Source organism: Drosophila eugracilis, unplaced genomic scaffold (assembly GCF_018153835.1).
Source record: "Drosophila eugracilis isolate 14026-0451.02 unplaced genomic scaffold, ASM1815383v1 contig_75, whole genome shotgun sequence".
Taxonomy (NCBI): Eukaryota; Metazoa; Arthropoda; class Insecta; order Diptera; family Drosophilidae; genus Drosophila; species Drosophila eugracilis.
In genome coordinates, this window is record NW_024573645.1 from 862,331 (window position 1) to 888,814 (window position 26,484).

A 26,484-nucleotide genomic window follows, 5' to 3' on the forward strand; every position below is an offset into this window, starting at 1 on the left:
ATGTTTCTTACTTAAGCAATAATAAGTTTTATTGCAATATGAATACGAAATTAAATTAAATGACAAATGAATTTCGCGCCTAAAGCTATCGTTAATTGGCTAAGCAGTGCTGCTTTATTTCTTTTTGAGGGAGTACAGCAATCTATCGATAACTCACCAGATCTGGCCACCATCTGAAATACCCGCACTTAAAATACAATTGTTTTTTCATAATAATTGCAAATCAGCATATATCAAAAATGAATAAGGACAACTCCAGCATGCAAATGGATCCCCAGCTGGCTCTTCGCCTTTTGGCCGACGGCGGAGTCCTGGTTATCGCCGGTGTGCCGGAGGGTACGGAATTCGGCATTGATCTTTGTGCCTACACCATTGGTCCAGATTTTCGAGGTGTCAAGATGATTCCTCCAGGAGTCCATTACGTGTGGTGTGCATCACGTGGTCCTTACGGTGATGCAGCTCCTCGTGTTGGCTTTGTACATTTTTTCCATCCCAACGAGATTTTGGTACGGGAATGGGACCATGAACTGGAGGAACTGCGACCGCGCCGAATTGCCGAACCAGATGTGGAGCGTGATCGAATCCGCAAGAACCTGGCTCAACTGGAAAGAATGCTCGCACCCTACGACTACCGATACATAATCCAGTGGAAAGAGCTCACCGGCAGTGTCACGGAACCATGCGTAGGCCGATGTCGTCCGACGGAGGGAACTATTCGCACCAATATCGAACTGCAATCCTGCCCAGATTCAGAGCGTCCACGCGGAAGTACGGGATCAACCAGCATCAGCCGGCGAAATGCTGCCGCCCGCCTACTGCTGGATGAAAGTGAACTACTGCCGGACCTTAAACCCGTGGAGGGAACAGCTCCACGCTTTAGCAAAGTCCCACAGCGTGTTCCTCAGGATGCACTGCCCGCCGATGTCTCCCGACATGCAATGGATTGCATAGAAGCTGTTGACACGCTGCTAGAAGGCTTCGAGAATGCCGACGGGCTTATTGAAGAACTGCAGTTGGCCTACGTTTTTTTTCTAGTGGGCTACTCGGTGGAGTCTCTGGCCCACTGGCGTAAGCTTCTAGGTTTGCTGGCTCACTCAGAATCTGCTGTGACCAAACACAAATTGGTGTACATGAAGTACAGCGAGGTTCTGGCCCACCAGCTGCCCCATTTGCCAGAGGAACTAATGATACCCAGTCCGCACAATACCGTATACAAAGACGTACGGGAACTGCTGGTAAATCTGCATGTGGGCGGTTTAAGCGTCAGTGCCGAGCGGCTCACCAAGCGACTGGAGAAAAAACTGGGCTGGGTCTTTGAGGGTCTACTGGACGAGAACCCCGAGGACCAACCCGTGGTTATAGAGCTTCCGGAGCCCTAGGGTTGCAGCCCTACACATGATAACTGTAATTCATATATATATCTTTAATACAACGGACTGAAACTGATAAATGTACATATTTGATTTTAGCGCAGTGAGTGCTGGGTTCGCAAATAGTTCCACAGATCCCTGGCTGTACGGATGCTGACCATAAACTGGCACAACTTGGTCTCAATCAGGCAGAGAATCAAAAACTTGGCTCGCTTATCCTTTAGCAGGGACTGTAACAATTAGGCCGGATGGAGAAGAGTTTCCTTGTACGCGTATGTGAATCCAGAACTCACCTCTTCATTATTCTCGGGACCATTCTCCACTACTGTCCAGAGCTCTTCGGACTCCAGATACGCCCGCACCGTCATCGACCAGGCCTTGTAGTTGTCCAATCCCTTAAGCTTTTCAATTTGCAACTGCAGTGCCATCTCAGAGACTCGAGCAACGTTTTGCAACTAAACCGCAGTTGAGCTCTTTCACTGTTTCTGTACCTTTGCCTTTTCCAGTTGCTGTCTTGATTTTCAAATATAGATATCTAACCATTTGTATATGTATTTACGGCTTTTCCATTGTGCACATCAGCATGTGGAAAACAATGGCCACTAGACCCAATTTTCTTGTTGCTTCTGGCCTAGCGAAAGTGCTGGCCAGAAATGACATTGAGCTTAAGTGGACACTTCTGATTTGACGCAGAAGCGTTGTAGTTGTCTTTTCTGCCGGCTGGCTTTTTGTGCTTAACTGAAACTGGCGATTTAGTTTGGCATATATTGTGTTCGAGCATCAATAGTGCGCTTTCTGAGCTTCGTCCTTGTAAAGCAACAATACTAAGTAGAAAAAGTTATTATCTGTTATAGTTACTGTGCTCTAATTAATACTCGGTAGATGCTATCGTGTGAACGAATAAGATATTATTCTTGATTACAGAAAAAACGTTTAAATTATGTGTAAAGATTATACATATATGGTGAATATGATGAAAAGATTTCATTAAATAAATCTCTGTTCAAAAGATAGATGACCTTTTGTATCTTGACACTTTTTCAATTTAGCAATAGAAAACCTCTAACAGAACATTTAACTATTTATTGATGAGTTTTAACTCTGCCGATAAAGCAAAACTTCCGCTCTTCTATGTTCTATATCAATCGCTGATTGGCTCTGCCCATTTCACAAGCCCATAAACACACGAGTCCGAAACTCAATTAATAAAAAATTGTGATGCCCAATTGTTGTTTTTTTTAATGATTTTTATTTGAAATGAATACGAATGTCAGTTTTAGCTGCTGGTTTCTTGTATTGCTGTTGTTTTTCCGTTCAAGAATGTTGCGGTTGTTGTTGCTGCTGCGGCTGATTTATGGTTAATTACCTTTCTGCACGGGCCTTTTCTTTTTAGAGACTGCAAAATATTAGTCTGCCTTCTTTTTTGCGCGCCTCATTTATCAAATAAAAACCCAAAAAGAAGACTTGTGAAAAAGCTCGTGCGAAAATTCTCTTGTAGCGGCTCATCATCATGTCATTCTATTTTTTTTTCGCTAATCACGCAAACACGCTACTGAGATAATGCTGCCGGCTGATGTTTGTTCTTGTAGGGGATTTCTTTTTAGTCCATTTTAGCTAAATCAAATGATATTATCGTCTGTATTGCGGTTTTCAGTATCTGTCCAGGGAATCGGGTTCCTGTTTTTAAATGCTGTGGGGATTTTGGAGAAATTGGGATCGGATTTGGAGTTTGGTTTTTGGGGGCGAAAATTTCAAAATCTCTACAAATTACATAAGTGGTAGGCATAGAAAATATACAAGTATATATGTATACAATATATATATGTACCGTTGTTTTTTTTTTTTTTTTTTTGTTTCTTGTATTTAGCAACTACAAATACTTTTCTATATTATTAATATGTTTTCTTTGTTGCGCAAGGTAAGAGATGATGAGAAAAATTGTTGCGATTGCGATGGAGAACACAAACCGAAAAGCAAAACAGAAATCAACGAAATTCCCGTTCAATTCTTTTTATATAAATTTAATTTGACCATGCAAAATGACCAAAATATGGATATAATCGTGAGTGTGAGAGAGAGCAAGGAAACGTTAAGAGAAAACAAACGGTTCGTATGTGTATTGTGGGTGTGTCGGTGTGCGAGTGGGTGAGAGTATGTGTATGCGTGTGTGCGTGTGTCGGTGTTTGAACAGTACACTTACATACATACAAATTTAAGCTTAAGAATTCGTTTTGAATTTCGCTTAACTAACATTCCTTTTTCTCATTTAATATAGTTTTTAGCTTTATTTGCATCTTTCATTCTGTTTGCTCATTTCGTTTCGTTTACTCCTTTTACGTTTTATTCTTGTATTAAATTTAAATTAATTGCTGTATTTTTTCCTTACATTTTCGACTTTGTTTTAATTTTACGTTTGCGCTTATTAAATCGTTTTTTTTTCGTTTCGTTTTTATTTCCTCGTTCTCACGTTTATTATTGGCTTAAAATTAAAGTTGTATTTTACGTGTTGCTGTTGTTGTTTTTAAAGTTTAAAAATTAATGCATGCCAACTCGATGAAATTTGCTTTTGTGATTTACTCGTGTGATTGTTTCTTAATTTTCGTTAAGTGTATGTTTTTGACTTTCGTTCATTTCTTTTGTTTGTTTTTGTGGTTTAAATGAAGTTTATTTGTTTTGTTTTTTTGCTTCTCATAATTAAATATAATATTTATTTAAATATAATATAATGCTTGGTTTCTCGAATGCAAAAATTTCAAATGTAGTAGAGTTGTTGTTGTTGTTGATGTGTTGCAGTTTTCTAACGTGGAGGAGCCACACATCGCAAAACGACGACTAAATAATAGTGCCGCGAATTCTTTATGTTGCGATTTATTGCCGCAGCAACAGCCACGCCGCCATGCCACGCCCACCAGGCCGCCCAATTTTCAAACATTTTGTTTGGTTTTGTTTGTTCTGTTTTTGTGCAGTTGTTTTCCATGTTGTTTATTGTTGATGACATATTGTTGCTTGTTGGTTTGGTTGTTGTTGATGTTACTGATGCTGCTGCTGCTACGTTTATACTCGTCTGATGCTATTGTTGGTTGCCGTTCGTTGCTTGCGGATGCTGTTGTTGCCGTTTTGGTTCCGAGTTGTTCTTGTTGTTGATGTTTGCTGTCGTGTTGTTTTTGTTGTTGTTGTATGCATATATATTATATGGTATTATATTTACTTTAGAAGGTATATAATGTGTTTTAAATGGAAGGGCGGGGGTTTACTTAAATTACGACACATCCTGATCCTCAACATCCTGGATGATTTCTGCTTTGGGCTCGCCATCACCTGCGTTGGGGTCTACTTCTTAGTATAATATTTAGAACTTAATAACGGAGGCGAACAAATGGGTATGATTTTATAGCTTACCTTCTGCCTGCATATCGGACGTCCATAATGTGAGGTTGTCCCGCAGAAGCTGCATGATGAGTGTCGAGTCTTTGTAGCTCTCTTCACTCAGCGTATCCAACTCAGCAATGGCATCATCGAAAGCGGCTTTCGCCAATCGGCAAGCGCGGTCCGGCGAGTTGAGAATCTCATAGTAGAACACCTAAAACGATTTAATATAACAAATAGATTAGTAATGATCTCCAAAAGGAAAGACATTTCTTAAATCTCACCGAGAAGTTCAATGCCAAGCCCAAGCGGATGGGGTGTGTTGGTGGCAGATCGTTCATGGCAATATCGCTGGCAGCCTTGTAGGCAATCAGCGAGTTCTCCGCCGCATCCTTGCGATCTGAACCGGTAGCGAACTCGGCCAGGTAGCGATGGTAGTCGCCCTTCATCTTATAGTAGAATACTTTACTTTCGCCGGATGTGGCGCATGGAATGAGATGCTTCTCGAGCACGTTCAGTATATCCGAGCAGATGTCGCGCAGCTCCTTCTCCACCTGACCCCGGTAGGTTTTGATCATCTCCAGCTTCTCCTCGGCCCCCTTGTTCTCCTCCTTCTGTTCAATCGAGGTGATGATGCGCCATGAGGCACGGCGTGCTCCAATCACATTCTTATAAGCAACCGACAGCAGGTTTCGCTCCTCGACAGTCAGCTCGACGTCCATGGAGGCGACCTTCTTCATGGCCTCAACCATTTCTGCAAGAAAAAACAATTGTGTTAGAAAGAAACACTTTTTTTCTACTTAAACTCCGGGAATTATTTATTAATTTTAAATTGCCAATCGCATGACTCACTGTTCTATATAAACCTTATAGCATATTCAATCATATAACATATGATATTGTATATGATTCAGTTTAATAGAGGCGGAAAACCTATTTTCTGTTTACTTAGTAATAAATAAAGTTATCATTTCCATTTATCAATATGTTGAAATTGTGATTCATTAAGAAATTATTGTTGAGTTATGATTGTTTTTCAATATGCAAATATGATTTTCTTTCTAATAAATTTGGATATGAAAATAAAACAGCTAGATAAATTTAGTAGTTTCCAAAATAAGGTTCGATAAAACGCAATAAATAGATAAGAATATTCAAGGTCTAAAAAGTAATGGTATCTTGGATTTACCTTTGTCCTTGCTTTCCCCTGTGTCTAGTCTACCTTTTTCGCCTTATCAGCGACACGCCCAATCCATAATGATATATAAGTCATGCACATATATATTTATGCATAACTTGGTGTTGCGTCTACGCCCGATTTAACCGATTCTGTCATACCAATACATAGAACTCAGGCAATCAGCCGGTGATAACGGCTTCCGCCACATTGTTGCACCGCCTTATCGGTATCATAGGGACCCATCTCTATCTCATTCTGCATCACCATCCTAAAAACTGCGTCATGAATCACATGCTCGGACTTCCACACACAGAACAAAAGTAGCTTATATATCAAAGAGAGAAGTGCGTAGGCTAAATGCTGATATATCTAACATTATTCATTTCCTTTTGATGCAAGAACATAACATATTTGGTAGAACCAAAAAACGATTTCAAATTCTAGTGCTAAATTCTTACATTTTTGGATGTAGTTTTAATAAATTTGTAAATTATATTACAAAGTGAAAATATCCCATTAAGAAAATTTGAGCTGTGTGGTACAAGTCAAATGCAGGTTAGTTAACTAGCTCGGTTGATAACAATATATAAAAAAAATATTGTAATTGTAGCTTTATTTGCTTTTTGTTTCCTTTGCTGACTGAAACCTTGTGCCCTCTCTCTCGCACCCGCTAACCAGTCAGCTGCTGACGTATTTCCCACTCATGCACCCTCACACACAGCCACAGCGGGACATTTGCCGACTGCCTAATTGTTGTTTTTGTTGCAGCACGTATTTGTGAAAAATTGCCAATAAAGTTGCATGATTCACGAATTTCTGTGGTTTCGGTTGAACTTCAAAAATTGTTGTTTGCATTGGCGTGGATTGTTTGAAGGAAAACAAATGTAATGAGTCGCGATTGCCAATGCACACGCATTTTGCAACACTGACGACAAGGCAACGTCACGCATAAAAAAAGAACGTAACAAGATACAGGGGGAGGTGGACAGTGGGGTTGGTGGATCCTCCCATCTTTAAAAGTATACAGCACATGTTGCTTAGTAGTAATCCACTACCAATTATGAGACATGCGCGTCAGACCAGTCACTAAATATTATACATATACAAAGGCGAAAATCAATAAATGCGTCCCAAAAATAAATACCATGTCCCGCGGGCATGATAAATCGTTTGAGGAGCTGAAGAACAGTACCATATATCGAAACGTCTATAATCACGATCAACAGATATTGGAATGTGGACAATTTTAACTGAAATGCAAGGAAATAGCTTTCAGTTACAGGAAAATGTTACTGTTACTGAGGCTTTTAAAACAAAAACATAGACGACGGAGACACAGTTTGTTAAACTGCTTTTATTGCTTTAATAGGGAAAAAATTAAAAACATTAATTTAATCCGTAGTGTCAATTTCTTTTATAGTTTTTAGAATAGATTGTAGAGGCTGTAGAAATTAAATATCAATAAAATAAATTTTTTTCCTTTTCATTTGATTTCATTTTAATTTATTAATAAACTTTAGTAAGATGATTGAAATATTGAATTTTTAGGTTAGTTCTACACTAACTACTACTACTTCCTAAACAAATCAAAAGCAAGTTTTTGAAATTGTGTTCGGAAAATCTCAAATTATTTAAATGTATGACAACCCTGACAGGTGTCGAAAAGGGCACCCACCACCACCACCTACCGACGCACCACCCAAAAACTCGAGAATGCACAGACTCAAAAAAGTCGTGCGAGCTGGAATAAAAGATTAAGTCGAAAGAGGGACCCAAAGGGGCAGGAGTTGCCTCCCATTCACCACCTTGCGCCAGCTCCTTCATCCCTCATGTTCCAACCCCCTCCCTTATCACACGCCTGTGGGTGTGTCTTGCGCCTGTGTGTGTGTGTTATAAGGGCGCAGCAGCTGAAAAAACATGCGCACATACCGTTACAACGAGCAGAATGTGTAATTAGACAAAGGAAACCCACAACAGTGCCTAAATGGTGCAATTTAAGCAAAAAGAGAGCAACAAACAAAACACACCTACCGCTCCCTACATCCCACTCCCAAACCCCTTTCCCTACCACCCATAAATCAACTTTATGTATGCTATTTTTTTTTTCGCATATTGACGACATTGACGAGAAAGAACATCAACGGAAAAAGCAGCGCGCGACCTCGAAAAAAATGTAGATAGAACGCAGAGAGTGAGAGAAAGAGCAGGAGAGGTGGCGGGGGAGCACCTGAGAAAGCACACTTAAAGGCTGACGTTTGTGTGTAGAAAAAGGGAAGACGAGATGAGGGGATAGATGAGGCGGAGGGCGAGGCAAGTTCAGATTGGGGGCGCAGACATTGCCGGCTGGCGGCACTGCTCTCTTTTTGTGCATTGGTATTAGTGCTCCAGCATTAGCCCCACCGCAAAAATGTCCAAGTGCGACAAGGCCAACGCCAAGTGCTCCATACATCAGCACATCCAAACGTATAGCCGCACACACACACGAACGAAAATAAGAAGACAAACATGTGATACAGACACAAATATCCCAGTGTATGTATGAATATGTGCGCTAATAGTTGATTGACTTCTTTGCCGCCGCCGCTCGTTAATGTTGTCAGTTTTGCAGGCAATTAGTAGCATAGTACTGTTGCAATTATTGTTGTTGCCGACGTATAGCAACCAAAGACGAAGGAATCGCATCAAATTGTTTAACTTTTTACAGCCACTGTGTATGTGAAGCGTCACCGACACTCAGACACACTAGTTATCTCGTTTTAACGCATACAGCGTTTATGGCGATTGGCCAAGCGCGCGCTTTTTTGCAAATGCCGAATTTTTCGACCCCCTTCCTCCTAGCCTATCTGCATTTTCGAGTTGCCTTTTTAATTAATTGAAGTATTTTTAATTAAATATATATAAGCAAAAGCTAAGGCAACAGTAAAAAAAAAAACCGCCCGGCGAACACTCATTCGTACACGCATACTCTCGCATCCAGGACACACACACATGGACTCATATACATGCGCAAAAGCATGAGTAATGCGAGAGTAACAGAAGAAAAAATTATATATTTTTTGCACTATCAGACAGAGTTGCCAACTGGCTGAATAACTGCGTTTGCAACTATCCACAACTAATTTGCATAAATAAAGAATTAAGCAATAGCTGCAATAAGGGTGAAAGCGAGAGGGAAGATGTCGGCCGGCGACAACTCTGCGACACAATCGATTCATTCATCGATTTTTCGCAGCAACGGCATGATGACGAAAACGCCGCTGCTGCGCACGAAAAGCACATTTTACGAAAAAAAAAAAAAGAGGGGGCAAAAAGGGAACCCCTCCCAAAGAATCATTGATTTTGGGTGTGGAATAAATATATTTAGTAAACCGAAAAACTATGTCGTTTCTAGAAAGTTACGCCTTGACAACTACTGAAGAAAAAAGACCTAAAAACAACTACAAACAGCCCTTAGCAACCAAGGAAGAAATTGAAATGCTGGCCGCCGCGCAGCCCTCGCTCGCAACGCTAAATACACAAAATTTCCCCCTCTAAGCCGCCAAATACTATTAAAAAAAATATATGAAAACCGACCAACTATTTGCTGTAAATTATAATACGCAATTCCGTTTCTTTCTCTTTTTTGCGAAAACCACGCGAATATTTGCCGGTAAAAATCAGGTTTTATACTCTTTTCGTCTACTCTTCGTTCTTCCGACGCTCTGTTTCTTCTTCTTCTTGCTCCTCTTTGAGTTTCTTCTCCTCCCGTCATTCGTCTTTTCGCAAGAAATACTACTCATCGCGACGCTGCGTCGTTTCGGCTGCACCTACACTAGTAAAAACTGAAAATTTCCATGATTTTCCCTCATCTAGAAGTTTTGCCACACTTCTCAATTGGCAAATTCGCAGAAAAAGCGGCGCTGGAGACTTTTCAGCGACCACGCGACGACGGATCAGAAAAAATCTCAGGCGACCCCTCCCCAAAACGCTGGCGCTCCTCTGTCGAGAAAATTTCCCCTACCTCTATTCGTTTTTCTACCATTTTTTTTTCTTGTCTTTTGGTCAATTCTTTGTCGAAAACTTACCATCGTAGCGCTCGGCCTGTTCTGCCAGCTTTGCCTTGTACACATTATTCTCGCGCTCAGTCATTGTGTTTGAAGCCTTTTCGGTTAAATTAATCCACAGAAAAAATTATTTAAATGCTCCCGGTACGTGCGGCGTCGATTTTGCTTGCTGCTTGCTGCTTGTGATTCGTCGCCTTCTTTTTTTCTCTACTTCTCGAGCGGTGTGACCGTGTCGGGGGGCGGGTAAAACACTGAAATTGATGGGCGATGGCCCGAGAAGGTCCTAAAAAAGACATACCCCGTGGGAAGCGCAGACGCGGTCGATGGTTCTGAACCTGGTATAATAAGATAAGATAATAGGTATAAGGATTCTGTAGTTTTCTGAATTATTTTAATGTTTGTAAGGCATTTAATAAGTGAATAAAGAAGATTTCAAGAGCCGCGGACGCAGTTAGAAAAGTTAATACAAATTTATTGATTACCCAAACCCACGTACTTGAACCTATTTAAGCTCGCCCTTAGTTATGGCGCAAACCTTTCGTTCGACAATCGGAAAAATGTCCGATAAGAAATCTATTTCAAAATTAAAAATGTGACCGTTTTAGTTTGTTTTTTTAAACAGCATAGATTATAAGTAAATAAAAAAATCCATGGGCATGCTTTTTGGTTTTATTAAAAAGTATTACATCAAATCACGAACGATTTTTAAATGTTGGGAATCTTTAGTTTATTCTGTGGTTTTCTATAAAGCTTTGGTCACACTGCTCTGTTTGCGATAAAATTTGGGAAAACGACTTTTCGCCATGGAAAATATGTTTATCAATTAAGGCGCCAAAGTCTAAGGAGCTCCCAAAATGAGTCTCAGCCTAGGGGGATGGATCCACAGCTTCACCGTCACCGACACACAGGAGCACAAAGGCGGTTACACGATTTACAAAATCACTTCGATTGTGAGTCGATTTTTTGGGGCAGAAAAACTGTGTCAAATGTTAATATTAACAACTTTTAGGTCTTCCCGAGGTCTGTGCCCCAGGCTTTGACCTGCCTGGTTGTCTGGAAGCGATTTCACGACGTGAAGCGGCTACATCGAGAGCTGAGTCGGCGGCACAAGAGTCTCCAGCTGCCCGGAAAATTGCCCGTGCCGACGGATAGCTCTTATTTCAAGCGATTCGATGTAGCAGTTATCCAGCGGCGCAAGGAGTACATCCTGCAGCTACTGGATTTTGCCGCTCAACATCCGGCATTGTACAAGTGCTCAACCTTCACTCAGTTTTTCCAAGAGACGCCATCGCCCAATGGATCCCCGCTCAAAAAGCTGTATGTGGAGCGATCCCTTCGGCTGCAAACGGCGGAAAGTAGCTGCAATGCAGGTGGAGAAAAAGTAACGGGAGCTGGTGCCATAGCCGACATTTGCGATAAACTCGATTTGCCCTATGACCCTAACGATGCAGGAGGCATTACGCCTCTAGATGCGCGATGCGATAAGGAGCAAAGCAAGAATGATGATTTCCATGCCAACGAATCTAAAATTGAAATGGAAACGAAACAGGAATCCAAGCCGGATGAGGTTTCTTCCAAGCGGGATTATCTCCGTCTTCTAACACCCATGGCCTCCATAGAAAGCGATGACAGCGACTACATCTACGAGGCTGCTCTTGAGTTCAGCCATGCCGTGCAAGCAGAGGTCAATCTGGAGTACGCGGAAGCCCATGAGCGGTACAAGCATGGAGTGGACCTATTACTTAATGGAGCCAAACAGGATGCCAACGAAGAGCGTAGATTTATAGCCAAGGCCAAGATAGCCAAGTATTTGGCCCGAGCCGAAGAGATACATGCCAATTTTTTAGCTAACAATTGCCCGACGAAGAAGCTACAGTTCCAACTCTCATTGGACTTGACAGACGGCGGAAGTGTGGCCAACTTGGAGTGCCCCTGGAACCAGTTGGCCCGCTACAAGGTGCTGCAGGTGCTTCAAGAGCGAGTGATGCAAGTGCAGTGTGTTACCACATCCCAGCAGCCAGCTGCCATTATGAAAGGCATCGAGAAACCGGCCAGTCACTCACTCACTCAGAGCATCTTTCTGCCCCAACAAGTGCCTTATATGGTTCAGCTGCTGGCCTATTTCCAGTCAGAACAAAAGATCTTCCTGCTGTTGCGTCAAGCGGAGGGCGGCAGGCTATACGATTATTTGCAAAGCTACTCGCCCACGGGCAGCAAAAGTTTTAATTACGGGGAGCTGTTTCCTTCGGATCAGGAGCAGAAGGATAAGGAAGAAGAGGAGACGCCTCTTACCGCGGACAGTGAGGTCAGTGATTTGGTTCGCAGCTCTCAGCAGCTGTTGAAGTCTGTGACAAATACACTAAGTAACCTGCAAGCCGGTGTCGTAACGCCCAAAAAACAAAAGGCAGATGTAAATCGCATCCGAAACAAACCCATTCCAGAGCAGTGTTTGCGTCAGTGGGCCTGCGAGCTTGCCATTGCCATACACAGTCTCCACGGCAAGGGTGTGATCTTGCGAGATCTGCACATGGCCAATATATTGCTTGGTGCCAAAGGTCAATTGCTTTTGACTTATTTCTACCAGAATGAAGGTCTAAGTTCAGATGACAACTACGTGCACAAGGCCCTAAGCTTAGACGCTTTGGCCAATCACTTTGTGGCCCCAGAGAGACCGCTGACCTTCCGCTCGGATTGGTGGAGCTATGGCGTTGTGCTTTATCAGCTTTTGCTAGGAGTGGTAAGTGGAAGATCATTGATAGAGAAATCCCGGTACATTTTATTTGTTCTAGCCTTACAAAGTTACTCATCCAGGGCAGCTGGAACTCTATGGTTGTGTTCAGTATCCCGGCGAATCCTTGGATATCTCCGATCATGCTAAGGATCTTTTGGAACAGCTGCTTCAATTAACTCCGGAGCATCGCTTGGACTACGAGCAATTGCATTCCCATGATTTTTTCAAAGGAATCGATTGGCAGTCAGTTTTGGAACAGGGAAATGTGTCCTCGTGAGAATGGCACCTATTTGTTTTTGCTTACAAATATTTTTGCTTATGAATCTATGAAGTATTTTATTATTTATTGCCGTACCTGACAGAGGTATTAAGGAAGTTCCTCTGTGATTATCATCTTTGTCCTAAATTTGTTGTAATTTTGTTGTCCTTAAACGAATCTGATTTACTTATTATTCTCATTAAAGTTCGACTTTATTATGAATCTTTATTATTTCCGAGTTATTTCATATTAGTCCTTGTCTTTAAGAACTAATATGAATGTGTAAGATTGCCCAAGGGATGATCATAGGTTTTGTTTTCAAGCATTTTATGTTATTCCTTTTTTGATTATTTTGGCAGTCGATCAATTATTGGTACAAAATACGATTTATTTGAATGTCTATTATATACATTTGCAAAATGACCTAGTGTATTGCTTACAATTATATGGTAAATTTAAACTAGATTAAATGTAGGTACAACAAAATTTGCAAGCCGTTATACAAAATGGTAAGGATAAATTAGTAAGTAATAACTTTGTAAAGCCAAATGAGCTAATCTACAATATAAAAAGCATTTTATTGTCTAACTACACAACAGTAAATGGGATTTAATTTAAACTTAGGGTAAGTAAAACTAAATTTGTTGGGCAACGAAGGGGCTAGTTGAGAAACCTCTCGTCACCCATTTGGTAAGGCACATTTGGAATGCATTCTGGGGGTTGTAGGTTCATGTTCTTGAACCACTGACCCTTGATTAACCTAGACTTAGACTGAACAAAAACCGCGTTAAGTTTTGGCAAGACTTCTTGATTCTGTTGTTGTTGCAACTTGCGTGATTAAACCTAAAAGGAACCTATGGCAATATGAAAATAGTGGCCAATGACTGTGTGGGACTGGCCAGAAAAACTAAAAAAAAATCAAAAAGTTTAAAGTTAAAAGCTAGCTAACATTGATATTATTTTCTTGGCTATTAAATGTTAAAGTTTAAAGATAAATAACTTTCTTGTAAATTAACTTTCTTCCTTTAACATGGGTCAACGATCTACATTTAAGTAAATTCTACTAATTTGGAGGCTTTGTCTTTGGGTTTGTGCTCTTCTGGAGCCCCACTTTCAGTCGGAGAAACACAGTTTGAAATGCTGCACACTCCACGCCCACACTCTTTTAAAATGGCCGCCGGAAACGGGCCCTCGGCATGCTTGGAGGCGTGGCCCAGCGTCGCTGTTGTTGTTGCTGTCGCCGGTGTGTGAGCATTTCTCTTAGTGCAAAAAAGGCGGCAAGACATAGCTCTGTGCCTGCTGCTGCTGTTGCTGGCCGCCCTCCTCGCTCTTGATCACAGTCTGCATACTGCCGCTATCGTTGTCATCACTGCTAGTACCTCCTCCGGATGCTCCCCCTCCAGCGGCAGTGGTCACGTAATGCTGGCCTTGTGCCTCCACCAAGTGACAGCTGGAACCGGGACTCAGCTCCAAACCGGAACCACTTTGATGGCACTGGAGATGAACATATTTGGCTTCCTCGGCGCTCAGGTACTTGCCATTGAGTTGTTGTTGCTGCTGCTGCGCCAGTTGATGCTGGTGGGCATGGACGGTGACCAGGGTGCCGTCGGCTAGCTGCTGCTGTTGCTGCTGGGTGGGCTGCAGCTCCGCCGACTGATAACTTCCGCCATTGGCTACCGCCTCCTCTCCATTACCAGCCACCGAACCTGAAGTTGCTCCCATTTCCATGCGTGTAGGACTGCCATATTCATAGTGCCGCATCGGGAACAGTTGGCTTTCATGGACATAGGCGCCATACTGGCCGGAATAGGTGCCATACGGACTGGCCGCAGGCGAGAGCAGACTGAACTGGGGTGTCAGCTCATAAGGCGTTTGGTAGCTGGTCCAGCTGTCCATGCTTCCCGGCGGTGTAACCGTCGTTGTCTGTGGATAACTGGTGAAAGGTGGTGCTAGTGTTCCGGGATTGAGCGTTGCCGTCGGCGGAGTGCTAGTCTTGATGTAACCAGTCTTGCGTGGTGGCTCATGTTTGCGCCACTTCGCCCGTCGGTTCTGGAAACCACACTTGAACCCGAGATTCGCTGAGATTCAGTTTAATGGCCAATTCCTCGCGAGCAAAGACGTCCGGATAGGGGGCACGTTCGAAGGCACGCTCTAACTCCTCCAACTGGTAAGCAGTAAAGGTAGTTCTAAAATTAGAAGGGAAAATCATAGGAATTAGCTTTTATTGTGTAGGACTATTATTATAATAATTATTGCTAAAATTCATAAAATATTATAATAATGATTGAGGAAAATAACTTTTTCACCATTTTCCACCTCTGATCGATGTTCATTAAACAGTAATTAACCCCCCAGATTGCATGGGATTCCCCCAGGGTTTCAGTTGCAACCTTCCCAGAAATTACTTATACGCCCCGTGGTCACCCTTCATAAATAGCAAGTATTATCATCTTGTGCCACATAATTTCATTGATTTCCCGTCGTTAAATTAATTGGTAATTGATAGACATTATAAGTGCCACCGCCTGCTTACCTCGTTTTCTTCTTCTTGATGCCATTGGGATCTCCCTTCTTCTTACTGCTGCCGCCGTCCTTTTTGGGAGCAGGAGCCGCCACGCCGCCCACTGTGACTGGCGTCCCCTGACCGCCGACGGAAGATGTGGACGTATTGGTCGTGCCATTGGTCGTCACTGAAACACCGTTAACCACCGCGGTGGAACTAGTTGGTGGACTGACTCCAGCACCACCCGCTTCCATTTGTGAGCACATCTCATCGGGTTTCTTGAGCTTGCCTCCCGTGGATCCTCCATTGATCATTACGGGTGAAGAATCCTGCAGCAAACCATCGCTGCCATGATCCAGATGATCCAAATGATGTGGACTGCCGCCGTAAAGATGCTGTAACTGCTGTTGCTGGGGTTCGTACTGATCCTTCGGCGAGGAGGAGTAGTCCAGTTTGCCATTCAGTGGATGATAATCCAAGATGCCCACCAGTTGCTGCTGTTGCTGCTGGGAGGACTGCTTGTGCAAGAGGATGCCATTGTGACTGGGCGGTGGTGTGGCAGCGTAGTGCTGGTGGTGTTGATGATGCTGCTGCTGTTGCTGTTCCACCAGCTTTTGAGGGGCACTGATATACTCGAACTTCTGGGTAGGCGAGTAGCAACCAATCTTGTTTACAAATTCCAACTTGGTCACATAGTTGGGTGATCCTCCAGCTCCGGCTCCTCCTCCATTCGGCAGAATGGTGTTGCAATCGGGCAGCCTTTGCTGTTGTTGCTGCTGCTGCTGTTGGCTGCACAATTCATGGACACTGCCCAGCATCACGGGATGCATGGCCGTTGAGGTGGGCATTAATGGTTTGGCGCCCAACGGATTTAAAGGACCGCCACCAAACTCTCCGAATATGGGATCATCGAAGCTATCGTGCTCCATCTTCTATATCTTGATCCTTACAAGCACAAAACACAATTTACACTGAAAATCACTATCTAAACTTTCTCCTCAGTTCGCTTCTCTTTAATCCATTGATCGTATGTGATTTTAAATTGAATTAGCTTTGTTTTCGTTTCACTGGTGAATCAGTTAATTGCATTTAGCAAAAACATTACTAGTTACTATTACTATTTTCTCTATTTATATATGTGATTCGCACTTGGTTTGCTTGGTTAGGTTGGACAGAGGAAAGCCTGCTCACCGCTCGAGTCTTTGGCCTTAATTGACTCGGCTACTGGCGATGATTGCCCTTTTATACTGGCGCAGGCGACAGCGCAGCAGCAGCCACGACAGCGACCAATCGCAGCCCTCCAACGGCGGCCATTACCGCTGTGCAAGCGAGACGGCCTGCTGTTCTATGCATTTATGCCGGCGCGTGTGACTTTTCCGTTTCCCTCGCGATTCAACGATATGGGGTGTGGTCTCCCCTACATATCGTTTTTTTTCTGCTTTTTCTTACTGAGTCTATCTGCCGGAGTCCAGTTTTTGGGTTTCAGCTTCGGATACCAGCAGATCTGGGAGCGGAAAAGCAAAAGGAATTGCAAGTCCTGGGAACGGGATATGCACTTATACTGGTTATCAGTTTAAGGATTAGATTTAAGGATTGCAATAGGTTCTAGTAGAAGTGGAAAGTTATGTCAAATAGTATATCCTTTTACTTGAAATGCTTATATAGTTTTGACTTACTCTTTTATCTACAGCTATCAGTTTTAGCTGATATCTTGTTATACAGGTTAATAGTTGTCTCTAAAGACTCTATAAGTTTTGGCTATATGTAATATAAGTTAGGCATAGAACACTACAAACTAAATGAAGACTAAGAAGCCAACCTAAAAACGTTTTTATCGAGTTTTCTATACCAGTAAATATTTTACCACACAGCCGTAATAATATCAACAATCCAATAAATTCCAAAATATAAACATATTTGAATTTCTGTTTAGTAACTTTATAGTAAAAAATGTAGTTCTTAAGGTACTTCCTTAAGACTAATGTCCAAAATAGGTTTAACAAAACGAAAAAACAAACAGAAAATTTCTGATTCAGTTTAAGAATACTCTGCTCGCATAAAGGCTAGCAAAGGTCTTAAAAATCCCAACTTAGAGGCTCCTTTTTGGCCTTACATTGTTTCAGATCATTTCCGCCCTAAAGCTGACTACACCCAGCTTTTCCATGACCACCTCATCCTCGTATGGTCATCCCTAATACAATACACCTTCATCGTCACACATGTTGGTATAACAATTAACTTTTGACTGGTACCGAATGCACAGGAATTCCGAGTTCCGAGTTCCAATTGGACTTATGAGGGTGATCCGATCTGAAATTTCAACCCCTGTAAAGGAACGACTTGGCACGCTTGTGACCTTCGTCTTCCACTTCGGTCTGTTCCCACTCCCTTCTCGCGCTCTTCCCACAGCGCGTGTCACCCTCTGAAGGATTGGCATATTCGAAGTTGCGTGTGACCTTTTGGCCAGATGCTGGTACTTCGATCGGGGCGAGGTGGGCACTTAGTCAGGGGCTAAGTTATGGCTCATTTGGATAGATCCCAAGATTTCACGGGACATTTGAATAGGGAGGGAAGAAGGATGCAGGATCATGTGGGTCAGCGAAGTCAAAGAGGGTGAAAGTGGGTAAAATGATACATTTTTATTGCGGAAGAAATTGCGGATCTGAATGAAATTCGTTTTCTTTTTCACTTTATTATTCACTAACGTTTAGATTGAAAATATAAATTTGAAAATATTTTTGTATTTGGAAAATAACGCTTTTAGGAAAAGGACAATTTTTACATTTAAAGTTACAGTTTATAAAAATGTTCAAACAAAGTTAAAACATTTTCTTTCTAAATACAAACCTATTAAAAAACTTAAGTGTATATTAATATTTTTATTATTATTATTACCTTCTAAGAAACCTTAAGTAAAAAGTTAGTTTTATTTAAGACAAACTAAAAATGATCTAGCGAGCAAATGCCTAAGTTTTAGCAACCCGCATTGATCATGCCGAGTGAGAACGGGAAAGAAACTTCAGCTTCCCAGGAACCCACAAAGGATCGACAATTTTCCCATCGTAAACAGCGACCAGAAGAAGAAAACCCATCGAATTCCAAACGGAAACAACACCAAAAAATCTCATTCACACAGACAGAATCGGACAATTCGATACTTTTCGGCTTTGCAGGTTCCAAAATGCGGGCAAACGGAATCGAGGAATCGAGGTCTCAACGAACGGAATGGACGCGGGGCACGCGATCAAAGCCGAAAGATGAAAACAAATAAATACACCCCATACTGTGGGTATTGGGTCGCGACCCAGAATGGGAGGGATGGTATCCGAGGGCAAGGAGTCAGGCTCTTGTTGCGTGTGAATAATCAGACAATATTTTGCATTAGCCAATGTGCCAATTATGTGGGCCTTTGGGTTGAAGGACCCAAAAAGGGAAAATCGGGAAGTTACAAGAATGCAGCTAGAAAGGAAAATCAAGAAACGATGATAACTATCTTGAGTAAGATCTAAAGTTAATTACAATTGATCCTTGAACTTAAGGAGGTTTTTGTATGATAAAGGTAATCAGGATCCCAAATGAGATATATCTTAAGGATATCTTATGTTTAGACAGCTCATTCAATCTTAATTAACCTAAGAAAAGAGTTGCTAGGCTGTGGGTAGGTTTTCTTTAGAAATGTGGTCTATGAATGGGTTATTCAGGGGAATTCTAAAAATTGGAAAACATACTAGTTAGTTAGTTTGCTGTACGTAAACATTATTGATAAGGTAAGGGTAATAAAGGAAAAATACTTATATAAAATATACGATACCAAGATTATAACACCTTGTGATATTTTTAATTCAATGATTTCTTTAAGATTGCTGATTTTGCTGATCTTATACCAAAATAATTTGTAACCAGCTGATAAATTGATTTAAATATTTTATATATTATCATTCTTGATAAAGCGTTTTCATTTCGTACGAACTAATAACTTACTTAAGCTTTACATATGGAATATAAAAATGGCTAAGATAAGAACACATTTAAGAGAGAGAGAATTTTCTAATATATTCCAGATTCTTTAAGCTTGTTTAGAACAACATCTATGCAAAATACTTGGTACAGTTGTCGCTGCCTGGCAAAGTGAGCGCCTAAGCTTTTGTTGAATATTTTTTCATATTTTTTCCATAACCATTAAGATACACACACTGGCAGAAAGACAGACAGACAGTTAGATACACCGACTGAGGGGCAGACAGATACTCAAACCCATCGCCACCATCATCATCATCATCGCATCTACACTTGTCCCATCGAGATGACAGTCCATCCTCAGTAACAATATCAACACTAACAGCAACAGTTAAAAAATGTTACATCGATTTGTTTTACTTTCTTTCTAATTTAGACCCACATATTAGAGCCTATGAGTTCCTATAAATAAAAATATCTTTTTTCTGATGTTATGTACGATACTTACTGTTACTATCAACGACGATACCTATAAAATCAATAAGTAATGTTTGTCAACTACAAATTGTTAGCCTCTGAGGTAGACGATGATCTAGCTTTGGTCATCGTTTCTTAAAAATATTTTAGGATCAATGTCATATAAAGTTAGTATACGAAGTTGTATAGTCGTATATCCTGTAAAAAATATCTAATAAAGTTATTTATTCTATCAGGTTCCGACTTTCTTTCTGTGCAATAACATCACCGACATTCTCTCATCCCTCATGACAGCGGCATTATCACATTGTATTACGATATCAGCGGAGACAGCGACGACATTTCCACATCTATCTACTATATCTTCTATATGTGGCAACGATTCAGTGTGCAATCTGCCATGCCATACATGATTCGCCCATTCCCATTCCCATTCGGATTTTTACTTGGTTCGGCGATTGTGATCAGTTCGCACAACGAAATTCCAATATGGCGGGCTCAAGTCCCGCTCACATCAACATCCACATCAACATGGACATGGACATGGACATGGACACACAGCCTCAAAAGCAGTCGTGTCAGAGTCCAGAGCACGGCTCACCCATACAGACGCCTTCAATTAAGCTTCGTTAAGATCAATTTAAATCCCGCATAAAATATCAAATAGTTTTTGTATTTTAGTTCCACTTCTGACTCGGCTGTCGCTATTCGTTCTCGCTCTCAGCGTTCAGTAGAAACAAAAAAAAAACAGTATGAAAGAAGGAAAAACCTCGACTTATGAACGTGAATACACTGAGAGATATGGTAGGCAGGTCTCCTTTTTATGATCAACGTTTTCCTTTAGTAATTACCTACTGATATACCTTACTTCTGATATAAATTTGAAGGTTAAAATTAGTTTAAAAGTTTACTTACTGAACGTTGCATAAGAGTTAGTTTTCTTCCACTTCCACTGAACTTCCACTTTATATTACAGAAAATACTTTTTTCAGTGTACATTTCAAAATCTACTGCCCACGAGACAAAGTCTGCAAGTCGACCCGTAGCTATACCCGTAAAACGTAGCCAAAGTACCCGGAGCCGGGCTTTTCCCCTAGTCATCCAGCCAGTGAGTATCTGCCCTGACAAAGATGTATAGTTTTTTCCCCATTTTCGTTTCGTTAATTCTCCATGGCACTTTGGGGTCCACACTTGCCTGGTACTTACTGCTCTTGTTCTTGCCAGTCTACCCCCTTTACATGATACACGCTCACACGGGGGCAGCGGATGTGAGACGTATTCGAATTTCGTATCTGACATCTGACCCACGATCACAAACGTCCACTCAAATTGGTTTATGCATTTTGCTTTCTGCTGCCTTATGAATTTGCCATCATTTACATGAGATTTTTTTTTGGGCATGACTGTACCCAAGATCGGAGTTCAAAAATTCTTTTCGTAAAATCTCTGTGGGTCATAAGTTAATTATGTAGGTCTGAGGACTTACAAAAAAAAATGTTTTTCATATACTTAACGAATATGAGTACAAAGTTTGAAAGTTTTTTAAAGTACAATAAGCTTTTAAAATTTCAACAATAGTTGTGGATTTAAATTTATCTTAAATCTTTAGTGAGCTAGAACTTTAAACGAGTTTTCATAATTTTAAAAAGATTTTAAAAATAAAGTCTTCTAGTTAACTCAATATAAAATCAATACTCTATAAACATATTTAGAAAAAGTCATAATAATCAATTTGTTTCTGGCAATTTTAAATAATGTCTTAACAAATCTGTAAGTCCTCACTGCTATCAATCCCTTAAGCAATCCCACCCACAAATTGCACTAAAAGCTTAATGCAATCAAAGGGAAAGTGAGAGAGGACGCCAATAAATTAAAGGCAATCAGAATTTGTAGCGCATATCAGACACTATATATGGGTCATACGGTATACTATATTTTATAGGGAGATAACTGAAGATGTCAACCGCTGGGCCTGGTCGGTGTAATTGGCTATGGGTCTTCTTCTTGGGCCTGTCGATGCACGAAAATCGCAACACAGTGCGCGCAATTCAAATTAATTGCCGACAATTGTTACTTATTTAAGGCGAAGGCGCCATTTAATGCGCCAACTGAGTGGTTAAGCGGCACGATCGCGGTCCCAGAGTAATTTGTGGTGTTATGTAATTGAAATCGATGCCCGATTGCTTTCGAGAATTTGAATTTGACTTTCAAAGCGGCTTTTGACGCCTGAGTGACTGATCCTTACCGCTCTGTATTTTGTATTGTATTAAACATCGATAAAATCTTACACCGGTCTAATAAGGGACAGAAAGATATTTATCTTAAAAGTACTAATTTGTTATGATTTTAATACATTTTACATTTGTATTGACAACTTGTCTATTTTATAAACGATAACATAAGTAGGCAGTGGAAACGGTGGTCTTTTAAGCTTAACAGAATTGCCTATCGATAAAAGCTTATTTAAATTCAAAATCGACACTTTCATATTTATGAATTAACAAGATGATTGCGTTGTGTGATAATATTTAATTAATTAATTATTGTTGCTGCACTTGACACTGTCTTCTGTTGTGGGCGTCGCTTAACGTTTTTGGCGCTGCTGCTGCCTGTGCGGCAACTTAATTGTTTGTAATTAAATAAAATTGTACAAGGTCGATTACAAAAACAGAGTGTCGAGTCTGGTAAATCCATGGTAACCAATTTGTTTTAATATAAAATGCCGGCCGGCAATTTAATTTTGTATCGCATATAGTAAGTGTGCGGCGTCGGGAAATTGATTCCTGCTCATTATTTCATTAAAAGCGTTCTGCCAATTGGCGCGCTCTGTGATTTTCGCTTGCAGTTCCAAGTTCGATTTGATTTTATGAATGGAATTGTATCAATTGATTGTTTTGGTCTTGTTATCGTTGCCTTTCGATCGTCGATAATTAAGTCGGGGGTGTGTTTGCCCATCCCGTCGCTATGGCTAAATAGGTTAGAATTATTGAAGCTGTGGTGCTCTGCATCGTTTCTGGTTTAATGAACAAATCAAATTGTCTAATAGTAATCCAATTTATTTGATTCAAGATGGTGCCAAGCGTTTTAATTGGTCAAACAAGTGCGAATCAATGTGGAGTTGGTTCAAGTCAATCTTTAACAGGTTTATAAGAGCAGCTGACTTAAAAGACACTTTACTCCAAGTTTTAATGCCGTAATTAGCTTTCGGTTACCCGAAAACTGTAAAACCAAATCCTATTTTAAAACTGGCAACCATAATAAAGTAGAAACGAAAAAGTCTTATTGAAAATCTCTTATGTTGTAACTTTCCAATCCTGGAGGTTATTTTATATATTTAAATACTTTTTAAAGTTGAATAAAATTATAGTTTATATACACATTCAAATGTGAAACTTTCTAATAAAAACATAAATACATTTATCAAAGTTTTACAAAGTTTAAAAAACATGTGATATTTTCTGTTTCCTATAGCAATTAACACTAAGTTGCTAGAATGGCTTGCCAAATAATATCCTTATCACAATAATAATCAGATATCTTAATTTAGCCAAATCATTTTGTTTGCAAGAAGGTGTGAATTGCTTAGAATTTGCTTAACTATAAAAGTGTGCAATCTATTATCAAAACAAAAAAGAATCTAAAAAAACTGAAGTTAAAGTCCAAAAATTCCATTGCTTTTACATATTTCTTATGTCCAGTCAAATAAGAATGCCATAATACTAAAAAATATATTCAACTCTCACATAAATTTATATATAGTTGAAAAAGAAATTCCGAAATGCGTACGCATTGGATTCTGAGCCGTAGTCATGGCAGGGATTCCGGAGGGGTTGGTCATGGGCGTCGGGAGGGGGCCGCCATGACATGCGGGCAAGTTTAAATTGATCTTAACGAAGCTTAATTGATTGCGCCTGTGTGGGCATGTCCGTGTGAGCATTGTGTTTGTTTGCGACAGTGTAGCCTACACTTGGCCAAATTTTCTTATTGCAAATACCATACACCAAATAAAAGTCAAACAAACAACTCCATTCCTTTGAACAGTGTAAACTGCTCAACAATTTTCCTCTGATGGTGTTGCAGAATTTCTAAAACGGATCCAAGCCTATGGGTATAGATAGAAAGATGTTTTTGGAATGGAAGGAGACAGTCGTATACCTCGGCGATCGTTTTGGGGCACTCAAGAACCTTAATAGATCTTCCCATAATCTACTCAAGCTTTCTGAAGTATATGTTTTTAAATTGTTTTCAGTTAATTAAAAAAATCATTGCCACATAATAATAATAACAGCAAACACAGAAATCAATCCAAGTTTACAATTTGTTTATTTCAGATATCAACTGGTTTCATTGTTTACCACACACTAAGCGTAGATCTCTATAATCTTTGGACACGCCGACTTAAGACGAAAGATTTGCTAAGGGAAGTAATGCCAATTCACAATGGGCGGTAATGAAGTACACGGTTTTTGGGGGATGGATTAGATTTCTAGGGTCACTTAAGCGTTGGCGAAGTCAATGCCCTTCTGGATGTTCTTCTTCAGCTCGGGAATGGCAGCCTCCAGCAGCTTCTTCTCGTAGTCATTGAGCTTGGGCAGGCCGAGGTTCTCCTGGACGCCGTTCTTGCCCAGCACCAGGGGTGTGGAGAAGAAGGTGGCCTCCGTAACGGTGGACTGCACGTAAGAGCACTCAATAACGTTCTTCTCGCCATTGAGACCCTTCAGCAGGGAGCCAGCGAAACGGGCGCCAGCATAAGCCATCGACAGAGTGGCGGAGCCGGCTCCAGCCTTGGCCTTAACCACCTCGGTACCGGCCTCCTGAATACGCACGGTAAGCTTCTCAATAGTGTCCTGGTTGCCCTTGAACAGAGGCTGGCTCTGGGAGAGCACGGGCAGGATGGTGACACCGGAGTGTCCGCCGATCACGGGGATCTGCACGCTCTGGGGATCCACACCCAAGGCATGGCCGATGAAGGCGCGGGCGCGCACCACATCCAAAGTGGAGACACCGAACAGACGCTTGGGATCGTAGACACCAGCCTGGCAAAAGAAATGGATATGAGAATAGGATCTCTACTAGAGTTTTCTCCAATTTTATATTACCTTCTTCAGAATCTCGGCAGCGATGGGCACACAGGTGTTCACTGGGTTAGTGATGATGGCCACCAGGGCCTTGGGGCAGTTCTTGGCAATGGAGTTGGAGATGTCCTTGATGATGCCAGCGTTCACGTTGAACAGATCATCACGGGTCATGCCGGGCTTGCGGGGTACACCAGCGGGGATGACAACAACATCGGATCCTGCAAAAGGTAGGCACACAGATAAATATTTTTTAATAATTTTGCTCAGAGACACTTTGAGCTTTGATCTTTTATTGGTTCAATCCCCGCAGCTACTGAACTGATAAGTAGCCGCTTCTGATTACGTCGTTATTAATACCAATAACCTTTCTATGGCTTCAAAGTGCCTTCTATCAGCGTACATTTTCTCTACTGTCTTATCTTATCAGAGCATAAAACTTGGTTCATGCAAATCACATGAAAAGGCTCTGTATTAATAAAAAAAGTACTTCATATTTATTTATCTTAATTTAATGTATTTTTTTATTGGACTCTTACTAAATAGTTATTTATGTAAAAGAAAAAAATCCATTCAATATTCGAAAAATTTCGGCAAATTATGTTTGAATTAAATTTTAATATTTAACGTAAATTCTAAATTGGTCTTACTTTTTTTGATATTAATGCACATATAATAACTGACAATCTTTAATTTGTGATTTGTTTAGAAATAATTTGTATAAAATTACTTAAACAGCTATTTAGCATTTTTAAAATATTATTACAAAATCACAAATCTTCATAAGTGTCCACTATAAGTCATATAAGCTACAAATTTTTAGTTTATATCATATCATAAGTGGGATTACCCCCTCGACCCCCCCAACCACTTCTCACTCCAAGTAAATTTTCCACTTGTATCCGCTCATCACATAACCTCACACACGGCCCCTGCCCTCTACTCACCCTTCAGGGAATCGCCCAGCTGGTCGGCACCGATGAATCCGGCGGTCTTGCTCTTGGTGTCGATGTGCGAAAGATCGGCGGCCACACCGGGCGTATGCACAATATCGTAAAGGGCCAAATCAGTGACCAGGGGATTCTGCTTCAGGAGCAGCGACAGAGGCTGGCCAATACCTCCAGCGGCGCCGCAAACGGTCACCTTGTAGTTGTTCTATATATAAAAAATCGAATGCAAAACCCATTGAGTACCTTTGAGAATAAAGGTGTTATGTCAGGTTTTATAATTATTGCTTTAAGAGATGCACTATAACATCCGCCTGTTACGTAAACAGTTGCAATGGAATGGGCGGCCACCAGAATTCTAGCCGGGATTTTTGGTAAATACAATTCTCACCTGCTGGCCAACCGAAAAGGTGCGCACTCCCTGCAGGGCCAATTGCTTCGTCACTTGCTTCAGCATATTTGCAAGATTATTTAATACAAAATGTAAATGTTAAAACAATTAAACGAGAGCAGCTTTGCCAGCAAAATCCCACGGGCCAATGAAACAGATTTGCGAATCCATGTTGTTGTTGTTGC

The 26,484-nt window shown here is 41.0% G+C and overlaps 6 protein-coding genes across 9 annotated transcripts; 2 read left to right on the forward strand and 4 right to left on the reverse strand.

Moving 5' to 3' along the window:
* Nucleotides 1–143: 143 nt before the first annotated feature.
* LOC108105273 (protein AAR2 homolog) lies at nucleotides 144–1,560 on the forward strand. Its single transcript, XM_017211758.2, has 2 exons — nucleotides 144–1,404; nucleotides 1,470–1,560. Exon 1 carries the CDS (start codon nucleotides 240–242, stop codon nucleotides 1,377–1,379), a length of 1,140 nt encoding a protein of 379 aa, XP_017067247.2. The 5' UTR covers nucleotides 144–239; the 3' UTR covers nucleotides 1,380–1,404; nucleotides 1,470–1,560.
* Nucleotides 1,404–4,059, reverse strand: LOC108105275. Its single transcript, XM_017211764.2, has 2 exons — nucleotides 1,664–4,059; nucleotides 1,404–1,600 (listed from the first exon to the last, which is right to left on the reverse strand). The coding sequence occupies exons 1-2, from the start codon at nucleotides 1,796–1,798 to the stop codon at nucleotides 1,466–1,468; spliced, it is 270 nt and encodes an 89-aa protein (XP_017067253.1). The 5' UTR covers nucleotides 1,799–4,059; the 3' UTR covers nucleotides 1,404–1,465.
* Nucleotides 4,060–4,233: 174 nt separating this feature from the next.
* Nucleotides 4,234–10,192, reverse strand: LOC108105274 (14-3-3 protein epsilon). 4 transcript variants are annotated; one of them, XM_017211762.2, is made up of 4 exons: nucleotides 9,981–10,192; nucleotides 5,021–5,490; nucleotides 4,770–4,950; nucleotides 4,234–4,700 (listed from the first exon to the last, which is right to left on the reverse strand). In XM_017211762.2, exons 1-4 carry the CDS (start codon nucleotides 10,042–10,044, stop codon nucleotides 4,630–4,632), a joined length of 786 nt encoding a protein of 261 aa, XP_017067251.1. In that variant the 5' UTR covers nucleotides 10,045–10,192; the 3' UTR covers nucleotides 4,234–4,629. The 4 variants fall into 4 exon arrangements, with proteins under 4 accessions (XP_017067251.1, XP_017067252.1, XP_017067250.1 ...); XM_017211763.2 differs by having other exon boundaries at nucleotides 4,234–4,688; nucleotides 9,981–10,191; XM_017211761.2 differs by having other exon boundaries at nucleotides 4,234–4,703; nucleotides 9,981–10,191.
* A 512-nt stretch (nucleotides 10,193–10,704) lies between these two features.
* LOC108105287 (ribosomal protein S6 kinase delta-1) lies at nucleotides 10,705–13,171 on the forward strand. The gene is made up of 3 exons (XM_017211776.2): nucleotides 10,705–10,909; nucleotides 10,969–12,696; nucleotides 12,749–13,171. The coding sequence occupies exons 1-3, from the start codon at nucleotides 10,814–10,816 to the stop codon at nucleotides 12,965–12,967; spliced, it is 2,043 nt and encodes a 680-aa protein (XP_017067265.2). The 5' UTR covers nucleotides 10,705–10,813; the 3' UTR covers nucleotides 12,968–13,171.
* Nucleotides 13,172–13,316: 145 nt separating this feature from the next.
* LOC108105288 (retinal homeobox protein Rx) lies at nucleotides 13,317–16,650 on the reverse strand. The gene is given in 3 exon segments (XM_017211777.2): nucleotides 13,317–15,004; nucleotides 15,006–15,135; nucleotides 15,483–16,650. Coding segments are annotated over 3 exon segments (1,824 nt in total). The 5' UTR covers nucleotides 16,382–16,650; the 3' UTR covers nucleotides 13,317–14,209.
* A 7,540-nt stretch (nucleotides 16,651–24,190) lies between these two features.
* LOC108105297 (malate dehydrogenase, mitochondrial) lies at nucleotides 24,191–26,465 on the reverse strand. The gene is made up of 4 exons (XM_017211791.2): nucleotides 26,300–26,465; nucleotides 25,909–26,116; nucleotides 24,986–25,182; nucleotides 24,191–24,922 (listed from the first exon to the last, which is right to left on the reverse strand). The coding sequence occupies exons 1-4, from the start codon at nucleotides 26,363–26,365 to the stop codon at nucleotides 24,383–24,385; spliced, it is 1,011 nt and encodes a 336-aa protein (XP_017067280.1). The 5' UTR covers nucleotides 26,366–26,465; the 3' UTR covers nucleotides 24,191–24,382.
* Nucleotides 26,466–26,484: the final 19 nt, after the last annotated feature.